A 25945-nucleotide genomic window follows, 5' to 3' on the forward strand; every position below is an offset into this window, starting at 1 on the left:
TGTCATATATTCACTGCAACTACACTGCTAGAATTATCTTACGGTATTCCAACCTCACATGAGTATATTAAGACATAAGTGCCATCTTTTTTTGCCTTTCTGGAATTCAGATCTTTGTATTTATTCTGTATTTTCGTAACTATAAGAAGTCAGCAGAATTCCTCTTGGCAGCTGTGTTGCCAGCTACCAGTGAGGTGCACAGCAATGGCAGTGGGCCTCTTCCAAAATCACCGACTTCTCCACTGAAAATTAGACTAAGTCCTGTATAAGAAAAAAAACCAAACCCAGTTCAAGTGTTTTACTATAAATATACGGAAAAAGTAACATAGTGTATATCAGATAGCAAAGAACGATCCAGAAAGTGTTACTTGTTTTACACTCAGTGAGATGGTAATTGGATTAAATATTCTATGAGTTGAATAAGGTACAGAAACATCAAAGATTTCAGATAGATTAAAAATATTGTCAAATAATGTATTTCTTATTCTGAAATAATCAACAGGCTGGGAAATTAGTATTTAAAAGCAGGAAATAATTAAATATCTACATTCATTGCTTAGAGTCTAAACTACTCCAGTGAATCAGACAGTTGGAGAAAGGGTTAAACTTGTTCTCTTACCCCCATGATCTTAGTGTGGCATCTGGCACAGGTTGGTGCGAAGAACTGTTCGTAACAGCGCTCACAGTACACACTATTCTGCTCTTCCACAAAGCACATATCAGCCAAGGATGTCTTGCAGTAAGCACAATTGAATTCTTCTGGGTGCCAAGAGCGACCCATGGCTACCAGGAAAGGACCCCTGTAAACAATCGTAATTTTCTTATTTGTATTGCAAAAATATGGAATGGACCCTGAATACAAACCCACTTTGTTAGATACCACATATACGTATAACAAGCATTCTACTTCAACCATGAAGGTGCATATTAAAGTAAGATCCAGAAGCCTGACAGAAATAGTCCTTTTCAAGCTAATTTTTCAAACACTTGTGACAATTGGTTAAAATATTTCATTATTGTGTAGTCATATACATTGGATTTACAGCCAACTGTTGGAAAAATCATCAATTGTTTTCATACCTACATAGCTCTAGGTGGTCTTTATAAACAGCTGCAAAGACAACAGGAAAAGGCTAAGACTTGTAACACAGAAGATAATGCTGCTATTTGAAAGCATGAAAAAGCAGGCAAATTTCCAAACCTGCACACTCACACCTCACAATAGCTCCTAAAGTCTCCTGCCTTCTTTTCATCTGAGAGAGCACTGCATGCGGCATGTTCTAGAAATGTCAGACTATCAGATGACAACTTGCTGTTTGATTATATGGAAGACACATTAAATTAGTTTTGGTGATTTACTCTTGATTGTAATTAGATATAGTGATTATTACTGGAGTCTTTTAGTTTCAGAATATACAAAGGGCAATAATCAGCAGTTCCACATCACCAAACTAGCTCCTTTTAGTGGAGGAGACTGTCATTAAACATGGATTACTTAAAAATTGGTTAGCCGTCCACAGGGTAACAATGGGCACCGGTCCAGCAGAATGAATTGGGAGAGAAGGGAGAGACATGCTATGAATCACTGGTAATAGAGTGTAGGCATTATCTTTCTCCAGACACAAAAGCAACAATTACATTTGGCTGTTATTCTAAAATGATGTCTCGTTCCTTTTCTCTCCATAATCCTCCCCTCACCCCCCAATTCTCCCGATGAAGTTGTACATACCTCCTTCAAGGGGTACCTTAGGACCAGAAACTTGTTTAAAAAACAAACAGTGATTTGCCACAGCATCCAAGAAACAAACAATTAGCATGTATAACTTTGCAGTGATAAAAAGTGAACCACACAGTAGCAAAATGAGCTCTGGAAATGTTAAATTAATGAAACAGACAACAGACATCCCTGCTGGGTAATTTAACTGAGTCTTCGGCTCTGGTACTGTATATTAATGTACAATAACCAGCCTCTTGGACATTTTTTTTCTGCTTCATCCCTCTTCAAAACCTCATGACCTTACCGAATTATGCTGTTACAGTGCCCACAGAGAGGAGTTCGGCTGCTGGCTGGAAAACGCTCAGCCCTCTGAACTGTTCCCCGGGCTAGTGCAGGAGCCTGGGAAGAAGTTGGAACTGGAGATGGGTAAGCGGGAGTTGAGGCAGGAGATGGTACTGGAGCACCCCTTGGTAGGATGTGCTTTGTGACAGTGGTGGTGGTTTTTCCAGGTGCAAATTTCTGGGAAAAGGAGTCATCTGTTACCCAGGGAGGGCGACTTGCAGGCTCATCGTTGGCAGGGGTGTAGGAATGAACTGGTGCTGGTGCTGTTTTAAGTATCCCAAAAGAAACCAAGAAGTGTTTTAAAGTCTTTTCTTCTGATGGCAATACAGCAACACTTACCAAAGGGTACTCCAAGACACACAAAAAATAAAAGCTTCAGATGACACTTAATTATGGTCTGTCCCATTATTGCTCATTAATTCTGGACTGAAGCCAAGGATATCAGCACAATCACGGACTTTTAATCCACATGCATTACAGAAGTCATTGCCTACTGGCTTTTACAGATTTTATGGAGACCATTTTCAAGGGCATCTCTTCATTTTCTAATAGAAATGGATATGACAATTCTGTGATTATTTCAAAAACTGCTACATATTCTGTTTAAGGTCAAAAATAGAAAGGCCAGATTAATGTAATAAAGCTTTACATGGAAATCCCTATAATTTCAATTTTGATCTCATTACGTTCATTAAAATGCAGCATTTTCCACAGATGTCAATGTTATCTATCATTTGTAGGTTTTACTCCTAGGTTTCTGAAGAAAAACAGGCTCTCACAGGGAACACAGAGATAGAGAGCACTGGCAGCAATATTGAGGGAGCCAGTTCAGCTCACATGACCAGCAAGACAAAGCCAACAGCACTTAGAGGAAGGCCAGACTTGCGGTTATGACTGATTTCAGTTCAGTTCTTGGCTCTGCCACAAACTTCCTGTATAACTTCCAGCAAAGCGTAGTAGCTCTGTGCCTCAGTTCTCATGTATAAAGTAGAAATACTACACTTCCTTTCTTCCACCCTTTGACTATCACATAAAATCCTCAGTGCAGATTGCCTGTGTGTTTGTATGCACCGGGCTCTAATCTTGGGTGGAGCTTTATCACATAAAAATAAGCAGAAGCTGGAGCCTGCACATACTGACAAGTTCTCCCATTGCCCTGCTCTTTTCAAAACATAAGATCTTGCATCGTGTAGGACTGAAGTCACTGCCCGAGAAACTGCCTCGCTTTGCCAAGTACAGGAGCGCTAAAAGCAGTTTTTCCTTTGCAAGGAAAACAAAGGGAATGATTGTTGGTTTGTGTGAGGAAGAACAGAAACTTGGAGAGCTGAAGTGTTTTGCCCAAATGAGAGAGCACAGATTTGGGAACAGAAGTTGGTTCTCCTGCAGTCTAGCCAAACACTCTGTAGCAGATCCCCATGCCAATAAGATGATGACCAAATACAACATCTATAATTTTAAGGGGCTTGCAGGTAGAAAAGTATTTCAACCAAGAAGAGGGTTCCAAATGTAACATGGATCTTTCTGGATAGTTAAGTGGTGAGAAGATTATGTTCTACTCAACACTTCTCCCTTAGCCCGCACCCTGCCACATAGAATAACATACACTGATTATTGGCAATTCCAACTGCTTAAACTGCATATATATCAGTTCACTGTGATCACCCTAGTAATCTCTGATTTGCTTCTTTTTATTGAGTTCAGAGTTCAATCTAATGCATCTTCTTGATAAAATTTTCTTATGCTACAGCATCAACAAAGCATTCTGCTTCATAAAACTGTATCCCACCTTAGCTTGAGGCTTCTTTTCCTTTTTTTTTTTTTTAGCTTGGGAATGGTAAACAGTGTTTAAAGATTTCAGAACAGAGAATTTATATGCAATCTCTTTAAACCCTGAAGCTGTTGCTATTTCTGTATTACGGTATTAAGCAAAATTAGAAGGCAGTATTTCATCTCTAATTGGCGAGTTCAAAAGGCTCCCATCTATAAGGCTCTCTAATTAAATAAGGTGACTTCTAGCTCACTCAGTTTTGTGAAAGGATTCTCCCTCCCCCAAGAGCCAATTCCTGTTCATGCAAATTATGGCAGTGTATCCCACAGAGGGCCTAACAACATGGTCAGATATTCACACCCAGAGTTCCAGAAGTGAGAACAAATGCAGCCCAGGTACTATTTTCAGGATGTCTTTTTCTACAATTGTCTTTAGTAAATTCAGCTTATAACCTCTTAGTTTTTCACCTTTTCTTCCTTAATCTCACAATGTTGGTGTTTTATTTTTCCAGTTTGTTTATCCCAACCAATGTAGACAGCGTATGATTTATCTGGGTTCAGATTAATCTAGACTGCTCTGAAGGACAGACTGGGGAAGAGTCTTTGTCTTTCATTCTCTCTACCTTCTATTTCTTTTTACGCTTATCTATCTTTTCTACTTGCCATGGAAAAATAAAGCAGCAAAATAAATTTTTTCCAGTTGCTGAAAGAAGATACTGGGGGAATTATTGCAAAATGACAAATGTTGGGTGTTCGCAACTGCTCCGAGTTCTCTTTTCAGTCATTAACATTTAATTTTACAGGCCGGATTTATTACAACATATTTTCCCCCTGTGAATAGGCTGGAATTACTTTTGATTTCAAGTAGTGTCATTGCAATGTATTAGAAAGGTTTCACTAACTTTGAGATTTTATCTATTGTTATTAAGAGGGAATCTTGTTATCTTATAGCTATATCCCTAAGCTTATATGAACTCTTGTCTTAGTTGCTACTGTCATACAAATTCACCGTGTACGTTTGTGTATTGCAGTCTTCCAACACACATGCAGCAGATAAAAGGTGCTGTTTGCAAGTAAAAAGTACTAAGATTCAGTATATCAGATAACAGATTCTCAAAATATCAGTATTCTATGAGCTGACCTTAACTGTTTAAAAAGGAATAACTAACTCAGTAACAAAGCCTCTATCACCTTATTTCTCTCAGCCCTCAGACTCTCTTAGAGTAGGAGAGAAAGAATGGGCCTATTGTTATCCTGAGAGAATGGCAGAAGAGTTTTCTCTTAACAGCCATAGGAATAAGCCAATTCCTTGCTTCTGGGAAATTTGGAATTCTCTCCATCAGCTCTTCATTTATGGACAAGAAGACATGTTACCAAAGATTCATTTAGTAAAATGGAAGCTGCATATAGTCTCAAATGCTTTGGTCTTACATATGGATATTTTCCCTCCAGAAAAGAAGACATGTTACCAAAGATTCATTTAGTAAAATGGAACCTGCATATAGTCTCAAATGCTTTGGTCTTACATACTAGCTTGTTTTAGTATTGAAGGTGCTTAGGATTCAGTAAAAAGTTCATTGAGATCAGTGGGAATCTTTACCAATTTCTAAAAGAGCAGATCAGGCCTCTACGCTTGAGCAATTTTACACACATGGGTAGTTCTATTTGGACTTGGATATAAAAGGAAAGATCTGCTTTTTTACTTTTAGGTATCATGTTACTTTGTAGTATAAAACTGGCATTTGAGTTGCTTGGAAAGCAACTATTGAAAGCACTATTCTAGTCTGGGAAAGCCCACAAGAAAGGAATACACAAGTATTTTCTGCCATCTAGTGGACCTTGTTCAGAAAAGAAGTCTATGCTCCTTTTAAAAATGGGGTTTGAAATTAATGGGACAGAGAAGGGAAAAGATTTCAGGGTTTACAGCTTTCCCTATAGAAAATTCCCATCGGAGTTAGGTTAGTCAAAGTAGTGCTCTTCCATCGCTTTAAAGTGTAGACTTAGGATTAATCCCTTCTGAGCCACACACTCAACAATGCAGTTTCATTTCAAGACTGGTTTCAGTGTAAATGAGATTTAGCCCCATTAATTTTTTCAATCTAAAACAGATTAGTCTTGAAAACCATTTTAGTGGTGGATTCAGGTTTCTGGATATTGCATATATGAGGCTGTTGTGGGCCAGCAACTTCCAGATTAAAATACCCACGATTTTAAGGGAAGCAAGTCATGTCATTCCTCATTGACACCGAGGGCTAGCATAAAGACACTCTTCTAAATTCTACATTGCAAATCCTTATAGTGATCTCCACTATTTCAGCCTTTTCACACAGTGAATTTACAAAAATAGCAGTCTAAGAAATTATTTGCTAAAATGAGAGTGGAGTTATTGCAAAAGCCCGAGGTTACTCTTGCACTGGAAGAAAAATTTGGATTTTGTGATCTCATATTTCATCATTTGAGAACAGCTGCTCCTCTCAGATTGAGGTTGCATTTTACACTGAAGGATGGAATTTATATGCATTGACAAAGTTGGGTGAGAAAGTTTTTTAATTGTCTTGATGATTTTTCAAAGTACTATTGGTCTTTCCAATCTGTCATAGGGACTGCTATTTCCTCCATTTCTTCCCAACTGACAATTTCCCGTTTGCTCAGGACTGGAACTGTAACTGTCTCTAGGGCTCATATTCCAAAACCAGTATGAAGTGCTACTACATTAAATACATAAAACTTTAAAAAGGTACCAAAACAAACCCCACACTTTGGGGTTCAATTATGAAGGAATGTTAGAATCCTTTATTGGACATTATTCAAACTCCTGAACAATACAGAGAGACTGTTTTTTTCCCCTGCCAACTTTAACACTATTTGAATTTTGTCTTTGTCATTTATCAGATTAGATGATATTCTGAATTTTCTCCTCTCCTCTAGAGTACATTATCTCCTTGCAGTGCCTGCAAAATAAGAATTTTCCGCACGCAGGCAGACAATATATGCAGCTGAAGTAGGTTTGTTCTATACGTGTGACACAGAACATAGTTTCTATACTGTGTATTTTAAGCCTTTATTGGAAGGCAATGGGGCTCAAAACCAGCAATATAACGAATTGCAAAGAAGATGCCCATCACAGAAGAAAACAAAAGCATTGCCTCTTAGTCTATGTCTAATTCAACAGCCAGCTTTTTCTTTAACAGATACAGCTACTAATTGGATATAGCTACAGATTTATTTCTGTGGCAGGTTTGTATATTGAGAACTGGAGTTTATACTTCCTCCAAACGAGCATAGGGCTTAGTATTAATCAGTGTATTTAGGAGATATTTTGACTTGCCACAGTTTGCTCTGCTCTGCATTATGGAAATAAATACTCTGTTTTCATCTTTCCTTCTTTTGCTAGACAAAACTAATAACATTTGCCTTCAGTGAGAACATGGTATCTGCTGACACATTTAACCAAAAACAAATGAGGAGAAGCTGAAACCTTTATTTCCTTTGAGACCCTCAGATAATTCATGATAATTCTGAACTGGCTTTTTCCACCTTTATAGGTCAAATATAAAGATCAATCAATTGATCTGTCTGTCTGCTTTATGTCTAAGTAAAATTTCAGCATTCGTTTCATTTCAGTAGATCCAGAGATAGAGCATTACAAAAGACAGAGTTTAAGATTGTTAGAATTCTTGGCCTTTTCATATTTACTTGACTGTCAAGATATAAATCAACTTTTTAATTCTCTTGCTAAGATCAGAACAAGCTTAATTTGAAACAGAACTGCATTTAGACTTATATTGCTGCCTCATTTAATTTGTTCATTTTGAAGGTTCACATTTTGGTCATCAATGGTTTTAGAAGTTCACTCCATTTGTAACAGATTAATACAAAGGGAATTTAAGCAACATCAAGGAGCATATTTTCCACATGAATGAATAATCAAATATATTCCTTCAGTAATTGGATCTGTGGGAAATGGAAGCATAGCATTATGAAGTACTTTAATAGGTCATTCTTTATTTCAAATATAAGCCTGAGTTTCAGCAGTTTAATATATGGCCTTACCTATTTTGCAAATACATCCTACTCAACAACCTTCACTTTCTTTAGCTCCTTCCCGAGTTGTGCATTCTTAAGCTATTTTATCAACTCTGAAATGCCACTGGGCTCCCAATTGGGTGCACTGGGCTATTTCCAAATGTATTTCTTTTAAAAAATCAGGCTACACATTTTTTATTAGACTTTCCCTTGCTTTTGCTCTTATTTCCTCCATTTGTTCCACATTTTCACTCTGAAGCAGAATACAAATACAACATAACCTTTGATTTTCAGATAATCTGAAGTAAAACTAGGAACTAGCAGCATTTGATTCCATATATATAAATATTCACTGACATGTGTATGTCCTACTGCAAAATTGTGCATTCTTTGCATTTTTTTTTTCTAAAAGAAATGCACGAGCATTTCCGCTGTGAATCCTTTCAGTACTTTGAAGTCATCTTACCTGGCTGGTAGACAGAGGGCTTTATGCTGGCAGTAGTAACAACTCTTGGTTTTGAAGGAGCAGAAGGAGCAGGGCTTTCACCGTAGCTTCCAGAAACTGGCATTGGTGTATATGGCTGGTTTGTGTTTCTAAAAGCAAAATGACGGTATGAGAAACTTTATAAACAGCAGAAGTTACTGATTATGAAATAATAGATCTGGCAGGTTCCAAAGCACTCCAGGAGGAACTGTCCTTGAGAGCTACAGAGAGAATGGTGTGAGATTCATTAGTCTTTATCATTGCTAAGAAAGGCTTGGACAATTCCTTAGAAGGAAAAATAAGCTGAATAAGGATTTTAAATAATGCCAAGTTGCTCTTGTCACATAAAATAGCTTACTGAGGGAATATGACCAATTTATTAAAGGAACTCTCAGTTTAGCAAGGGATCAGACTTCAGGAATGTGAACAGAAACTTTGAGTTTTCTGTCCCTCTACAAACAAACTGGCTTGTTCTTGTCGAAGATAAGTCAATGAGGGATATCTTGTTGACTCAAAAAGATACTGGCTCAGCACAATTACTACTACTACTACAAATGCTAACTACTGTTTATAAGCATTGTAATCTTTTCAAAAAGATTGTAGTGACCTTTAAAAAACATTTCTGAAACTAACTATTTTTTCCTATTTAGACTGAAACCACAATTTAAAATAATTTTTCTAATGTTCAGATTCAACTAACCCAAAAGCATCTGATATGCAATATTATGATGCAATTTCTGCATTCCTAGATTAAAAACATCTGCTCAGGATTCCAAACATCAATAAGAAATTGTTCTTCTCTATTTTATACTGCGTATGGTGATTCTCAGTTTGATTATAATAACACGTTGAAATAAATGCCTCTTCTATTTGCCTATTACTTAGGATGATTCTATTTGTAGAGGCTTTGCTTCACAGATCACTAAAAGAGCATTACAAACAAAGCAACGGAGAATAAAGAAGTCCAAGCAACAGAAGCAACAGATAACAGAGATGCTGCAGTAATAAAAAACATTTACTATTGAACATCATTCTTACTCACCCTGAAAACAGTTTTAATTTCTTTTCCCCTTCAGTTTCATTATCTGTATGAACCAGATCCCTATCCAAGTTTAGGAGTTATTTCCATTTTGACTTTGTCTATAGGAAAATCTGTCTATTTGTCAGCATAAGAAAAAAAGTGCCCAGCTTTGCCAGACCATCAGTCCATCTTGAGTTGTACTTTTAACAGTGGAAATAGATGCCATCTGGAGAGAACACGTTACCATTCTTATGTAGGACAAACCCAGCACATTTCTTCCAGTACAGGTAAAAACATTCTGACAAATGTAAACTTTTGATTTTTAATTTTGAACAAAATAAACCTATCCTTACAATGTAGCATTTTGCTACTCTGACATTGCTTATATTATAGATCTAGTTTGCACAGCATTGCTGCCTCAGGCTAATTTATTTTGTCTATTTAGTTTGACCTAGAAACATAACTATTGCTACAATGACTATAGCTCATTATTTCTGTACCTAGTGTAGGGCTTAGGGCTCGCTGTGGGTTGGCTGCACCATGACAGAACAGGACTCCCCAAGATAACCTCTTTTAGTGGGTTTGTACTCACTGTAAATGCTGTGGTGAACTGTGCTGTGATATTCTACCCACCAAAGCTGATCTAAGCACAGTAAGACTTTTTACTTTCTTATCATCTATTTCCTATTGGAAAGGTTGGATATCTATTGATACACACACTGTACTCGGGGTCACTGGACAGAGGACCATTGCTCCTACAGTAGCAGAGACAGGAAGAGGAAAGCTTCAGGTACACTGGCTTCACTCACAGCTTTCAAAAGGCCTTAAACTAAATACACACTGTCAAAAAAAGTTTTCTTTGTTTCAAAATCTACTATTCAAGGTAAACTAGACAGAAAACCAGTAAAACAAACTTACCTTTTACAGGATCAGTGATCAATATTTACAATGTGGATTAAAAGTTTTTAAATCATGTGTCATACAGCCTTAATCTGAAAATGGCATACACTCAGGAAAGTCTACTCCCAGATGTGCAGGTCCATTGGTAGAAAGATTCATTTGAAGCTCTCTTAATGCACAAAATACATAAAGAAGTTCTGAGCCAGATTAGCCATACTTTGACTGTCATGAAGAAAAATGGTTATTCAAAATTCAAGTGATTCCCAAGGTTACTAGCATGATAAAACCATGCCACTAGATTTCTTTGTATGTTCAGGGAAATGAAGTTGAAAAAAACAAAAACAACACACACAAGAATTGTATTTATAGTACCAAAATCATGGCAAAATTAAAAAAGTCAACTACTGAATTCTTACAAGTGTGTGATGCATATTAAATACAGTAAGAAAGATAAAAAGGCTTGTTCAAAGAGATAAAAAGTGTTACGTTACATCATTAAGTGTTTTAGTGAAGTTAAAAGATTTATCAGAATTTCTGCTGAAGAGAAGGAAATAGCGTGTGATTAAAAGAAAGAAAAAAAAGAAAAAGAAAGAAAGGATAAAAAGATATACTAAGAATCAAAGATGCTTTAATGGAACAGGAAGCAATGGCATCTTGAAAAGCAGTGAAAGCACCCTTACTGAATTTATCTGTAGCAGTCAATGGCATGTGACAGGCAGCGAATTAAACACTGGCTCTGAAAACTATTAGTCGTCAGAAAAAGAAAGAGTAAATATTTCTAAGCGGTTCATTTTTATGTTAATACTTCACTAGATGCCTCCCAGCAGCAATAAACTGGTTTGTTAAGTGCTTTTAAGGTAGAGTAGCCGCACAAAACATTTTTATACCTCTTATTTGACTGGTAGCTGATGGAGGTGGAAGAATGCCGGTTGAAACTAAAATGAGACAAAAGTTGTATTTGAAAAAAAATTACCAAGAAAATCGGGATATCTTGTCCTATAGTGAATTTCCTTATGAATAAAAGGTGCTCTTAAGTGCTAAAGTAAACAACATGTACATACTTATAATCACATAAGATCAGTATTACATTGCATTTCCCTTATCTTATTTAAGCTAGCAATCATAGTTAAACCTGAATAATGGTACCATAAATAAATAAACTGAGTATATTGCTCTGTAAGTCAATTTTATCCAGTTCTGCTTGTTCTTTAGTTGTGGAATTCAATTCAACCACTGGACTGCTTGCTTTGACATTCACCATTTATTTGTATTAGCACAGAAAAATAAGTATGAGTTTCTCTTTGTCAGTGTCACAAGCTTAAGTTGCATCTTGAAAGCAAACTTCAACTGAACCAAAGTCCAAAGATCAGCTAAGGTTCCTAGGTCAACCCCACAGGAAGGACAGGCTGGAAGCAGCTGAAGTAACAACATTAAGCCATCACATTCAACTTTTCTCTTGCAGTACCGTTCCTCTGTTCATTTACTAAACAGAGTTTTAGGTAAACAGGTAGATATTTTTTTTCTTAGGAAACAGCATCATTTCAGAACATAAATGATTCAGTTATCCAAATACAGAAAGTACTCAAAAGCCTGCACGATGTATGATCTGAGAAACAAGAGGATTCAGAATGAACCCAGCTCCCATCTAAATGCCAAGCATCGCACAGGAGCACAGCACACGTTTGCCAGGACTAGCAGAAGCCTATCACGTGCTAGTTATTTTCCTAGCTTCTGGAGAGGAGTTTTTCTTTATTCCCTTTACCACAGACACAATGCTTGGATTAAAATCCTAGGATCACAGAAGCTGTACTGTCCTTTCAGAACCATAATCACAACTCTTTCTGTCGTTTCTCCTCTTTGTGTATTCCCAGTGCCATCTCACTGGTTGCCCAGCTTTTACCTTCCAGATGGAATAACCAATTGCATAAAGAGCTTGATAGTTTATTTAAAACACTCCTGCTCTGCTTTCTTCTTTGCAAGCAAGATTATAAGTGGAAAAGTAAGATAACATTGCAGATTTAAAAGTAAGAGTAGCACAATCAGTTAAGGATTAATGACTTCAAACATTCCTCTTTAGCAACATTATAAAGATTTTACTCATGTTAGGTCTTATGCATATGGCCTTGCTCACAAAGGCAAAATCACTACAGAACTGGATCTACCAAAGTTTAAAATCAGATTTAAATAGTTAATGACATTGATCAAGAAATTCTCGTGCTTTTTCTTGGTTGACCTTTTTAAGGCATCTAGAAGGAAGAAAAACAACCAACAAATACTGGAACCATGGTCATAAAATCTCAGCCTCATTCTACCTGAGCATGTTTTACACGATGGGGAGACTGTTGTAACTAAGGTCATCCATACTTTATTTTTAACTAAAATCATATGAAATGCTGCAATGTGCCAATGGTCCATGTCAAGCTGAAACTGGATTTGTAAGTCTGTATTTTCTCATGCTAATGCATTGCTTGGTTTCTAAATGAAAACTATCAGATGCTCAAAAATTTGAATTATAAATTGATTTAGAAGCCAGTTTTAGTCCCTTATGTTAGAATATAGTACATTACAGTTTTTAAAATAAACATGGTAGTAGTGCACAAAGATAAAGAACCTATTTCAGCAGCAACACAGCCCTCCAAAAACAGTTTGCTTCTTGTACCCATAATTAAATTGAAACAAATGTACTTCCACCCAAATAAATAGAACTACATGAGCAGTTAATCTTATTTCTTATGTTTTATCAGCTCCATGCGGGAATTGCATCCCCTATGTAATTCCCATGGCTGTAAACAGCCATACTTACAGCCTAAAATTCAGAACTCTTCTGGTCTTCTGTTCTGTAGCTATTTAATTTTTGCATTGGTTTCAGTGATGTGAAGCCAACCAAAATGCTTTCAAATACATACCTATGCCTAGCACTTAACTGCTGTTTTCTGTGGTATTCTTGAGAAAGATCATTATACTTCTTGATGTGTAGTCTTCAAACTTGTACACTCGTTCATTTCAAACATCACCTTTGGGTGATTCCTAACTACCTTTTTGTATCAAGAGAAGAGAGACACGGATAATTGCAATCTCAAATGTACTGCTGATTCAGTTTTTCCTTATTTCTGAAGATTGTGTTCAGATAATGAATCTTAGAATCTACTGCTTTCTTCTCTGTTAGTTTTGACAAAGTGTTAATGAAAGCAATGAAAATGCTTAGCAGCGAGGCAGCACAGCGGCATTTTCCCTTTCTAGTGATGGATGCCACCTTTCCCTGTCAGTGGCCTTTTATTGGTCATGATTAAGAGCATAATAAAAGAAGGTCTGTGACCCTGTGTTTTCACCAAGAAAAAAAAATAAATCTGTCATTCTCACCCAGTGTCACCAGACAAATATTTTCATTTTAAGATGGCAAAACCAGCACAAACCAACTGAAATTCCTTTGTTCTGAAAGGATCTTTTGGCGACATATCCTAAATCTAAAACTTAGGTGTTTCCTAGCTCAATTTTAGTGTCAAAGATAAGCAAGAAAGCTATTCCTTTAAACACATCATGCTTTTCAATAGTCTCTGCCAAGCCAATCTCTTAAGAAGCTGAAAACCTTAAATGAGAGAGAGTAATACAGAATAAAACCAAATTAAGTTAAAAGAAAAAGAAGAGAGCTTTACAGATATACCTAGACTGAGATGAGATAGCAGATGAAATAGTGGAAGCTGCTAAGGACATGTTCTTGGACCCATGGAAAGGCTTAGGCTGTGAAAGAGAGCTGGGGGCTGCATGGACTCTGCAGAAGACACATGAAAGCATGGACAAAATAATTTAACAGGGACAAAAATAGTGACATCAGAATCAAGTTTGTCAGAGTTCAGATACAGGAGGACTCCTGCAGAGTTACCAGGAACAGGTTTTCTGTAGCTTACATCTGCAGACTTACAGAATAGCACAACCAAGCACATTCCTACAGAACACAAGACAAAATGCACACGTTATGTAGAAATCTTAACATCAGAGTCTACCAATAACTAAGAAAGACAGTATGTCAGGACAAGACTTTTGTCAATGATACGTGTTTTTATCGGCAAGATCTGAAGATGTTTGAGTCTGAATTCAAGCTAAACTTTTTAATATGCAAGCAGTACCAGACAAAAGATTTTCCTATTTAAAACCCAAGCCATTGGCATGATTAGTTTAGTAGAGGCATTTATTTTTTAAGCACATATTAGATAATCCATTTTCTTCATGTTACACTTTAAACTGAGGGATAAAAATTACTTAAATCATGTCATTATTTCATGTGGAAGCATCTTACAGCACAGTTCTCAATTACAGAATAATGCCTTATTCAAACCTCATTTGCTGGCTGGATGATTGATTTTCTTGCACTGGAATAAAAACACTGGAGTCCAGTAGGTCATGGTTAGGTAAAAACTGACTAAAGTGAGAACCTAAGTAGTTGGTATATGTAAATAACTTAAGTCAACTAGCAAAAATTAAACAAGAAATAGAGCCAAGAGAACATTTCCAATTCCATATACAAATCTAAGATATGTCAGAATACATCTTAAGTCTCAATTATTTAAAGTAGTTTACATTACTCTAGGTGTGGTTTTCCTTGGATTTTTAAAGCATGCTAAATTATACATCTTTTTGAAACATTTGTGTGGCAAAAAACAAGGAGGAAAGAAAATATGCACCAAAGGAATTCACTCTTTACTATCTCCAAAATCACTGTAATGTAACTGACAGCAGTATAAATCCTACACGTTTCTTCACAGACTGACAACTTTTAATATAAAACTGTATCTCCTGCAAGTGTTATGAATGCATACCTCCTCGAAACTCACTTTAGATCTATAGCTAAATCTCATTAGAGAAAAGGGACTAGATAGATCTAACAGAAATTAATTGACTTAATACCTTACAGAGCAAGTCAATCATCAAATGTGCGGTTTTACTGACATATTGCTCATTGTCCACCAGGTTTTACTGACGTCTGCTGTGATATAGTAAGCTCAATCATGTGAGTGAATGGCATTTTATAATTTTCTATTTCATGTCATACTGCAGAAACACTATTAAAAGACCCTTCGTTCAACCACCGTAACTATTATAAGGACTTGGTTTTTTATTTTATTACAAGTGGTTAAAAAACATTTCTAGTTTTAACCCTAGAATTATTTTCTGAAAACGTAAGCTGTGCTACAGACTTAAAGCTACATTTTTAGGGGAGTTTTATTTTGCAAATTCTTTGCAAACATGAACAACTTACTTCAAAATAAGAAACCACACCAAAGTATATTAAAGCATATAAAATAGGTTACAGCTTTTACATACTACATTCTTAAGTTAAGAATGTGTATGCAGCATTTCCAGAGCCGTACAGCGCTGTATCTGCGAAAGGACAAAGCGATGAAGCATTACCTTTGGAAGGAGGATGAGAAAGACTCTTGCACTACTGAGGTGGCTGCTGGTGGTGTCATCAGACTGGCTGTGTTTTGAGCAGCAGTAGCAGGCTGATGTGCTGAAGCATGTGGTGCAGGAGCAGAGGCAGCACTGGTAGACACCGGAGCATGCTCAACAGGGATACTAATTAGAGTTAAATTAAATAAAACAAGAAGCATCTTAAGAAGGTGCATATTTAAGTGTAGAGCATAAAACCTACTATGTTTGAACCTGAAATCGCAAACATAGTAGCAGGTTGTGTTACTGAGGGGAAAGCACAATTACGCAAAGAAAAATAAGACATTTGTTAGGCCTTTTTTGATGTGGAGTTAAGACTTTAATGCAGTTTTGGTCCCACTTGACTGAAATTTATCCTTCTCACTTAAGTCCTGCTTCCACTAAAGCCCCTGGTAGGAAACGTGGCAAGCAGTACTTAAATGGTTGCAAAGAGTCTGTCACAAACTCTTTGAGATCGGATAAATTTCGCCCAATATTGACTCCTGGAGCTGAAGTTTATGTTGCGAGCAAACTTTTTAATTTGATGAAGAAAAATAATTTACAGGATATTATCATAGTCTTGCGTCAGCAGGTTTCCTGCACGTTCTGATAATCTAGAAATCCAGTCAGCACAGTTTTGTGTCAGGTTTAATCAGTTTTTTTGCAATACTGGCAGTGGAAAGATGTTTAAAAGCAGTCCATTCATCTCTGACCTAAATTCACCTTACATTACACTGGCCAATCCATCAAACAATAAGATGCCTTTTTACACATAGACCACTATACAAAATACAAGGGGAAGATGTAACATGAAGTTTTACTACACCAGTTTTAAAACCACTTGGGTGATGAGCATGCTCTTGTGGCCCTCTTGTGCTATTGTGGCACAAATAACATGGAGCAGAGAGATATTAACATTTAATTCATTTTCTCTTAATTTGATTGCACAATTAATTAACCAGTCATTTAGGAGGTGTAGTTTGTTGTCTTCCATCAAATGGACTTGCCAGATTCAAGTTCTTTGCTGACTGTTTCAACGAACTTAATATCAACAAAATAATAATATCTACATTCGTTATTCACTTGTCAATAAACTTAATTTTAAATGACCTAGTGATTTTTAAGGGGGGTGGGGGGGAGAACAGGAAAAATAAGAAAAGACAAAAGCTTAATTTTGTGTTTAGGCAGATTTTACTGTGGATTTTATTAATTATTATCCACAGAACATATTAGCCACTGAGAAATTACTAAATATAATTTGATTTTTCAGATTATTGTACTGTTTTGGGGCACAAACTCCAGTGACAATATAAGCATATGTTCCCCAGGCATAAGGGACTTTTTTTTTGATGCCATATTATTGTGCTGTAGATTAATTTTCTTTTGTAGTTATCCTAATACTTTTTTTTTTTTTTTTTTAAATCAGAGCATTACTGTACCTGACAGAGTTGTGTTGTTCATGAGCAATGGTACAAGAACATAATGGATATATTTTCACTTCTTTTCACCTAACTCACAAGTACATTGCCACATCTCTGGGTTCTTACAAATGACTCCTATAAGGGTGATGCATTTTGTCGATTCTCTTGTGCAATATACAAAGAATGCCCAAAATATTCTTTCCTGAGCACAGGAAGTCTCAAATAACAAAAGAATGCTTACAGTTCCGTGACTGTTTTTCAGTCAAATCTTAGTTCTCAAACATTCTTTCTCTCAGCTTTTTTTCCTATGCAAATTTTCCATTATGCAAATGTTTTCTCTGTCTTTCAGACGTTCTCTCTAGTATTTTCTTTCACTCCTCTCAGAACCATTATTCAAGTTACACTCCTTAGGACCTAGGAGGAGGACTTGGTACTTCAGAATTCATGATAGCCATTATTCTTCAAGGGGCTGTCCCATTTCCCCTGTCCTCCTCCTCCTCTTCTCTGCTTTCTTGTATGGTTTAATAGTCTAAATGATGGTGTCTTATTTCAGCTGAATATTTTGCTGTTTGATTAGCTGAAATGGAAGTGTCATTGTTATGCCCAGCAATTTCAAAGTTGAATGTAACCCATGATAAACGCAGAAAATAAGTATTTTCTCCCTTACGAGTTTCATCTGCAATCTTATACATAACAAGCGAGCTCCTGAAAATACTTATCCTGTTTGCGATTCTGGTTTTCAAATCATTACACCAAAAGTTTTGCCAAAGTTTGTCCATCATATTATACATTTGATGTTCAGATCGGTTCTTCCATCTTAATTCATTTGCATTATGATGTAAATTCTTCCACTTCACTAATAGAGTATCAATTACACAGACTTTGTAGCAGAGTAGCTGTATATTATAGGTCACAGCTATGGGTCATGAGCTACTCTCTTACTCAGTCTTAATGCTCGCAGGATTTTTTTTTTCCGCTCTGTGCAACAGTGGGTACTGGAATTGTAACATTAAAAGGTGCTGAGTCAAAATTTAGTATTACACATCTTTGATTTGGCAAACAGGAAAGGACTGGAAGTGTCCGCGCATGAAAATGGAACTTAATACACGTCCTAAAAACAAACACAAACTAGGATTTCACCTATTTTCTCTTTGTTTTCACTGATGTGAAAGGGAATTGGCTACAGATTCCAAAAGAATCAAGACTTCATACTTTAAATAAAAGAAAACAGTGAAGTTACTTAATCGTTATAACAATCTGCAAAACATTAACCAAAACACATACTTAGTGATATATATTTACAAGAAAGAAAGAAAGAAAGAAAGAAAAAAGATAAGAATACATGTGGACATGGACCTGTGTGGAGACAGATTTGAACTGGACAGACACATATAAAGAAAATAAATGCAAATATACTGGAATACCTTTTAAAATTTAAAAGAAATACAAACAAGTTTTATCTTGCATGCTGTTTGTAATAGTTATTTTTATGTGATTAAATGTTAGATGCTCGATCACCTTCCTGCAGAGCAGAGTACAGCAATTAACAGAACAAGTAATTGGAATAAACATAACTGAAATAGATAGAACCTTAAAAATCAGGGTGATCTGGTCACATAAGTTATAGGTAGTTGGTAACTAATTCTCCACTCAGTTTTATAGAAAGAACTCAGACTAACTTGGCTGTTTTTTCTTTAACGACTATAAATTTTAAATAATTTTAGTTAGATATTCAAATAAAATAACATAACTTTTTTTTTTCCTCAAGATTGCCTCCTTCCTACATTTTTCATTTTGTTTTTTTTTAGTTCTTCAGATGCAGAAGAAATTTAAGAACTGATAAATATGAATGCTGCTTTATGAAATAGATCATCTATTATAACAGCTTCATTATCACTTATGTTACAGAGGATTTTGGTCTTTTGTTTTATTTTTTTTTTAAATACAGTTATCCTGCACACTTTTCATCTTTACAGTATTTTGCATTTTTAGGAAAATCAAAGGAAATGGATGTTCTCAAACATCTCCATATTTGTGGTAACAAATAAACATAAAATGTACAATGTGAGTAAGTTACATGGATGATAAACACACGTATCTCTTCTCAGCTGATTTTCACTCATGAACACAGATCAGTAAAGGTTAAGAGGATAATAATGGTTAAGAATCATAATGAGAAAACACAGCAACAAACACACTCTAATGTTTAAAAAAAATGAGTGCAGATTATACTTCTTTCTCTCAATAAGGTCCTACGCTATGAGACTTTCTCTCCAGATAACAACCACTACAAGCGGATTATTAAAGCAGTACTTAGTCTCCCTTATGTAATGCATGAAGTTTCTTTTTGTTTCAAATCCTTCAGTAGATCTCTTGTAAAGAATTGAAAACATAAGGAACAAAAATAAAAATAAATAGGAAAAAATTATCTCTTATTGTAGCATTTGTAGAAAAAAATCCTGGAGAAGGTGAGAAAAGGGAGAAAGATATAACGTGGAAGAGTTTTGCAGTTGAACATGGGAATGTTTGTAGAAATACAGTGAATAATATCAGCTGCTGCTTCTCTGCAGAAGGTGCTTGATGACTGTTGTCTCTATATTGTAGACGAGATCCTTAAGATTGACACTTAAACCGTAAAACCCACATGAACTAGAAGTTGCTGGAATGTGTAGAACTTGGATATCCGCCTCCTAGGCAACTGGCATTTCTGTCTGAAGGAGTTAGAGGTTGTTATTACAAACCATTCCAAAGCTCCAAACCGGGTCAGTTATGCAGTTACACATCACCGTGTACCTTCGGTTACTGGATGAAGTAAGAGGGACTTTCTGGCCAGTAGTGATGAAACTGGCCTCCCTCTGACTTGTACCCGCTCCAAGCCTCACAGAGCCCTTGGAAGCCACTGGCTTAGCATTGTCAGTGTTGGCATCCGTGGCGAATGATTTAGGAGGATGCCAAATACTTGAGGTCACATACTGTGGCTCATGTGTAGTAGCTGTAGGCCTGGGTAACAAAGATTACAAGGGGATTTGTAAATGAGGTATTTATTATGTCACCAATTTCCTAGGTAAGAGCAGGTACTTGAGGGAGAGACAGAATCCCAGCCGCTGGAGGTTTAACAGAAAAATGTTTGTTCAATTTTTCAGTTTTCAGAGGTTCATGTGCTTACATACCAAATAAAGCAGCATTTTAGAATGCTGATATCTGGCCCTTTAAGTCAGCAGTTATTATTTGTATGAAGGAAAGCCTTCAAAAAAAACCAACAAAAAACCAAACCCCAAAGTGCTGAACCTCATAACTGAGAGATCAAGTTAAGTCTAGGTTTAGTAATGAAGGCTTTATCTTTCTGTTGTTTCTTTTTCCTGGAAGAAGATTTATATTTGTAAATATACAGTGTCTTCTTACTGTATCCCCAAATTCCATATGCCATAGGAGATCATCATGATATTGCAGCTGAAGTAATGAAAAATCTTGACAGTTTATTAATGCTTTAAGACCAGGGGAGGCTTTAAGAACTAAAAAAGGTACCTTCTGTTAAATCTGTAAACCATATTGCCAGGAATATCAAAATAAGACATATAGCAGAGCTGTGATGATAATGGAGGTGGAAAAAAGCTATGGTATGACAAACCATGCATGATTAAGGCAATGCAGTATGACACTAACACCAGTCATACATCAGAAATTGTTCCTGGTAAAATAAAATAAAAAATAAATTTAAAAAAGAGATATTTCAGTGTAGCAGCTGCATAGTCCTGTAGACGATTTTACACAAATGAAACTGCTAGTGAAATACTAACTCATGTTACTTGCTTTTTTCAATTTAATTTACACACAGTTATTATAAAGGAATTGGGGGGTTATTTCATTCTTTTGACATAATTAATTTAAAAATCAAAATCCATTTTCCCTACTGTTCCAAGTGCCAGCTGCCATTGCATTGTCACTAATAATGATAGTACTTGCACTTGGATTTTAACTCTGTGCAACCTTTGTTCAAATGTGAGCAGTCTCATAAAAAAAAAAAAAAAAAAAACCCAAAAATAAAAAGTGGTTACAGGAATCAACAAGAAAGAGGAAAGCAGTGAGACAGAATTATTTTCATGGCAAACTAATGAGAGGCATTTCTTTGCTTCATTAAACAATTGGTCAGATTTACTGAAGAAGTGCCTGTGTTGCAGTACTTGTGTGTTTTAGTATATGAATTAATAGAAAACAATTAATTTCTATATTTAACTGCAAAGTGTGCTGAGATTCTTTGGGACAAAACAATTTTTGAAATGAAGGAACTTACATAGTTACTAAGTTTTGAACCTCATAACCCATCGAGGATCAATCAAAACATGCAAGAATAATATTTAGATTTTTAAAACACCTTGAACAATTTGGACAAAGTTTAAAATGGAAATTGCTCTTAAAACTCCAACACAGAACTACAATATTCCATTTCAAGAACATTTGATAAAAGCTGCTTATTTTCAGGTTACTAAGTTCCAAGAAACATGATCCCTGCTTGCCCCATCTCACAGAGCTTTTTAAAGTCTGTATTAGAAAGAAAAGTCTAACAAACCCACTTTGTTGAAACCTCTACATTTATCATCTGCTCAAACCGTGTAGAAATTCTATGGTTTTGAGGTAAGAACAATATAAGGAAAGTGGAAGTAAACTCTGAGTAGGAGGGAAGCCAAACACAGAGAGCAAACATTACCTGTTTTCTGATGCTGCTGCAACATTTTCCTTGTCTCTGTGAAAGGAGGGGATACAGTATGAATAAAGTGGTTGCAATGGCCAGTGATAGCAAAAATAAAATTAAAAAAAAAACAGGGAGAAAGAAGATGCGTTGATGTGAAATGTTTGGTTGCAAAAAGCATCCTAGAGTGGTTGCTCATAAATACAGTTGTGAGAAACTTCTTCAGCTCTCCAAGAGAAACCCACCAAATATGCAATTTTACTGTATGCTGCTTCTCAATTGCAAATAACTTTTACTCAATATTAAAGTAAAAGGACGGAATATTAACAGTTATATACATACAATGTCTAATTTGTAATTTTAAAGTTTTGACTTTAATAAGTTCCCTCTTAAGAGAAAATTTCAAGAATACTCCAGCAGAACATGATGCCAACTCCAAGCAGTAAAAATAATCAGACTTGGGCAATCCACAAGGATCCAATACTTTGAAGTGATAAACAGTTAAATGGTTTAACAAAGACTCATCTAAGATAGATTATATGTCTGGTATCATTTAAAAACTCTCTGTCTTACCCAAGTAAGTACTAGCTTCCTCAGTCTAAATTGGATTAGAAACAAGTTAAATCATTGCTTCACTGAGGTGAGGAGTAAGGCAGCCTTAATTTCAGTGACAGAGAATCAGGCTGTTATTCTGTAAACACACATAAAAGCTTATAAAATAACTGATCAGTTGAAGTGCAAGCAATTGTGTATCTGTGTAAGAAATTACAAACAGATATTTTCATAAAGAATAGAATTCTTTAGCTTTAGACTCCTAAGTTTGAAATCCAATAAGTTAAGTAATTGAGATAATCTCAATATTTAGCAATTTGGTGGGTTGTTGCGTCCTTTCCTAATTAAGGAATTGTGCTGGAATTTCAACACATTTAAAGTTGAAATCTGCCAAATGAGAACATTTGTCTTAACTGGGATCTAAAATTGCAAGACACAAAGCAAATGTCCTCATTTACCCAACTGAACCTGCTTTCTGAGAAGTCCTTCAAAAAAAGGAATATATTATTTATTCACATGGATTTTCTGGGCTTCAGGCATTATCTCACATTATGTTTGGAAGGCTAATCTTAATATTTTCCACATTATTAGTAGTATCCCATATATTTCTCTCTGTGTTTATCTATGTATACATGCATATAGTACAGTCACATACTCTTTCCTTAGTTTAGCTCCAATAAAATTATAAAAACAATCCAGTTTACATCAGCAAAGGTTTGGGCATAGGTTTTCTCTACCAATTTTTAAAACCTCTAACTAAAACGTGACGCCTAAAACATATGAATTGAAGCCAGATTTTCAAACCCAGAAGTAGCTCTGAAACGACCCTCAGATGTGGCTGTTTGTCTAAGAGTGTTATAATGGTCAGAATGGGAGAACTTGTCTTGAAAGTCACTACCCGAAGAAGATCAATTGGTTCACCACTCTAAAGCAATGAGAAACCAAACACTATCTTTACGATAACCAAGCCGTGAGTTCACCAGAACGTCAGGTACAGGATGAAACAAGGTAGAGGAAGATGGGTTAGAAACTGTGCGTGTGGCCGGGGGAAGTGTTAGTAACCAACAGCCATAATCATGCCAGGGCATTAAAAAACAACAACCCACAGTCACAGCCTGAAAAGAATAAAGCATTGTTTATTTCCAGTGTTACCAAATTTTCTATGAGAAATGCCAGTCAAGACCAAAGGGCAGGCAGTTGGGGTCAGGCAGAAGCAGCGTTAGGCCTCTGGTCTTACTGTTAACCTGATCTAAACGTTTCTGCTCCACGAGCTGTGGCTTATACTGAGGGATGCAGAAAAATGTCACCTGACTTTGAGGTTGGGATTTCATGAAAGCTCTTTCCATGAGCGTACAAGTACAGGATAACTTTGAGGGACAATGGCAGGGGAGTTGTGAAGGTTAAAGAGAGAGAAGTATAATAAACATACTTCCACAGAATAAAACAAAGGAAAAGGCAGAAAGGAAAGGGAAAGATGAGCTCAAAGGCACACAATGCAAGAGCTATTTCTCCTCCTAGTCAACAGGAGTAATTCCTGTCTGGCTAACGGTGAGAAAGGCTCACGATCAGACGTGTCTCTTATTGGCAATACTTGCCTTTTGAGGCACCGGCTATTGGATTTCCAGCCTTTACAATCAAACACTTTTTGCTAACTAGAAGCAAAATTAATTTTACTTTTGAGTCAAATATATCCCTGGGGCAAGCTTAGTGAAGTCGATACATTCACAACATGAAAGAATTTGACTCAGAATTTTATGAGCAGTTTGTAACGCTGTGGCTACACAGGCAGTTCAAATAGCTCAAAACTACTACCCACAACTGTCAGTTTTCTGGGAGAGATTTGATATTAATGGGTTTTTTTGGTCTGCAGCCTTTTTAGTCCCCAGCTGAAATGGCTTTTGATAGAAGGGCCTTGGTCAATGGCTGTTCTGAGAGAACAGTGCAACTCCCACAGATTTTATTAAACATTGGACATATCTCAAACAAGGTTTATTTATGCAATATACTGCCCTCCCAATTATACAGTATATTATACAGTGGAAATTGTGAAGTGTTTCCTTCCCATAGAAATGTGCTACATGATGTGGGCATAAAGACAGGGTGATTGAAGTGATAGAAATAGTCTTTCCCTCCCACATACTAGAAAGAATTATAGTAGTTTGAGTAATGAAATGTAAAATTCATTTGCAAGCCAAGCTTGTGTGTGCTATTGGATCCTAAAAAGAGACTGAAGAAACTTCAGAGACTATCCAATAAATGATTCTGTTGAATACAAACTGTATGTACTAGACACTGTTTTATTTTTGGAAACAGAATGTAAAAGATTCCTAACCAAACATGTACATGTAACAGGCAACCTGAGATGTGGAGCCTGTGCACCTTCCATCTACCTTCTCCTTAGGGAGTAATAGATCTGGAGCCTCTGTCTTGAATAGCTCCTCTCTGTTCCATTAAAGCATTGTAGAGACAGAATCATTTAATCTGTAAAGATCTGATGACATAAGGAACACAAGGCATTCCAAGAGACCACGCCGTCCCTCAGCTTTTCTCTGTCTTTCAGTACCGAAGCAATAAGTGAATACTATAATTTTTTTCTCCACATTCTTATGGAGCAAGACTACTTTTCTCATTTGCAGCTGAGAATTTTTCCATTGCCAGATGAATATAAAACTATTGAAATTGTCATTTTTTTTCCCCACCAAGATATATTTTTGTTATCTTAACAAAGACACCATATGACACATAAAGAAATTATAGGCAGTTAACCGGAGAGGACAGAAGACAACTATCATGCTGGTTTAGTTAAAACTTTAGCTTGGGATCAGGAAAAAAGGGGTAGAAGAGCTAGTCTCTCTTTTTCAGCCACTGTAGTTAAGAATGTGAGCAGCCCACGCCAAAATGATTGCAATAAGGCCTACTAGTATGTCTGCTTCGCAAAACAGGGAAATACATTTCTCCCAGCAGGTATCCTGGTTTGTGCAGCCAGTGATGCAGAACAGGAAAAGCATTATCATATATTCAGTGAAAGAAAAAAACAACCAGCGACTCATTCTCAACAAGTAGTATGGAACTCAGTCAGCAGCTCGCTAAAAAGTCAAAGCAAATACCTCCTATGGATGCATTTTAGTGGCATCTACTGGAATGCTGTTATATTTATCAGTTAAATAATAAATGCAGCTGGAAATACAGCAGCATTGGTGTTCGTGAAAGTTAAGATAACTCTTTTCCAAGATATACATAGTGATATTTGGCATGCAAGTATATGTACTCAAATTTATCTTATTGCTAAACACATCACTTTAAAAAGAACAAAGACTGCAAAATTCTGAGTAATTTGAGCTGGAATATTTCAGATGATAATTCCCTATCTTGACCATAAGTGTGCAATTGGATTGATCTGAATGGCTTTTTATAGCTTTGCTGGTAAAGTGCAGGTATCTGCCACCAGGCACCTGAACACAGGAACAGGACTTTCAGTTTGTATTTGTGACCATTACAGACCAAACCAGTGCCCAGCAAGTTCAGGTATATTGTACACCGGGAAATTATTCCCCTTTCACTGAAGTGTTCTGTCTCATCATTTTCTTCACTTTTCTCCAGGGAA

At 36.3% G+C, this 25945-nt stretch overlaps 1 protein-coding gene and 1 long non-coding RNA gene across 10 annotated transcripts in view; one reads left to right on the forward strand and one right to left on the reverse strand.

Annotated features, from left to right (window-relative positions):
* Nucleotides 1-25945, forward strand: part of LOC106887029 — a 57363-nt gene that overhangs the window by 19772 nt on the left and 11646 nt on the right. The window lies entirely within an intron of this gene.
* LDB3 (LIM domain binding 3) overlaps nt 1-25945 on the reverse strand; it is a 119118-nt gene that overhangs the window by 5924 nt on the left and 87249 nt on the right. For 4 of the 8 annotated variants that reach the window (XM_014940367.1, XM_014940373.1, XM_014940370.1 and 1 more), the window contains 7 exons: nt 21808-21843; nt 15664-15828; nt 13919-14026; nt 11145-11192; nt 8319-8446; nt 2022-2322; nt 620-800 (listed from right to left, as the gene is read on the reverse strand). In XM_014940367.1, the coding sequence (XP_014795853.1) occupies nt 620-800; nt 2022-2322; nt 8319-8446; nt 11145-11192; nt 13919-14026; nt 15664-15828; nt 21808-21843 (967 nt within the window). The remainder of the gene's footprint in view (nt 1-619; nt 801-2021; nt 2323-8318; nt 8447-11144; nt 11193-13918; nt 14027-15663; nt 15829-21807; nt 21844-25945) is intronic. The other 4 variants (XM_014940368.1, XM_014940371.1, XM_014940369.1 and 1 more) reach the window with 4 other exon arrangements.

Source organism: Calidris pugnax, unplaced genomic scaffold (assembly GCF_001431845.1).
Source record: "Calidris pugnax isolate Ruff unplaced genomic scaffold, ASM143184v1 scaffold39, whole genome shotgun sequence".
Taxonomy (NCBI): domain Eukaryota; kingdom Metazoa; phylum Chordata; class Aves; order Charadriiformes; family Scolopacidae; genus Calidris; species Calidris pugnax.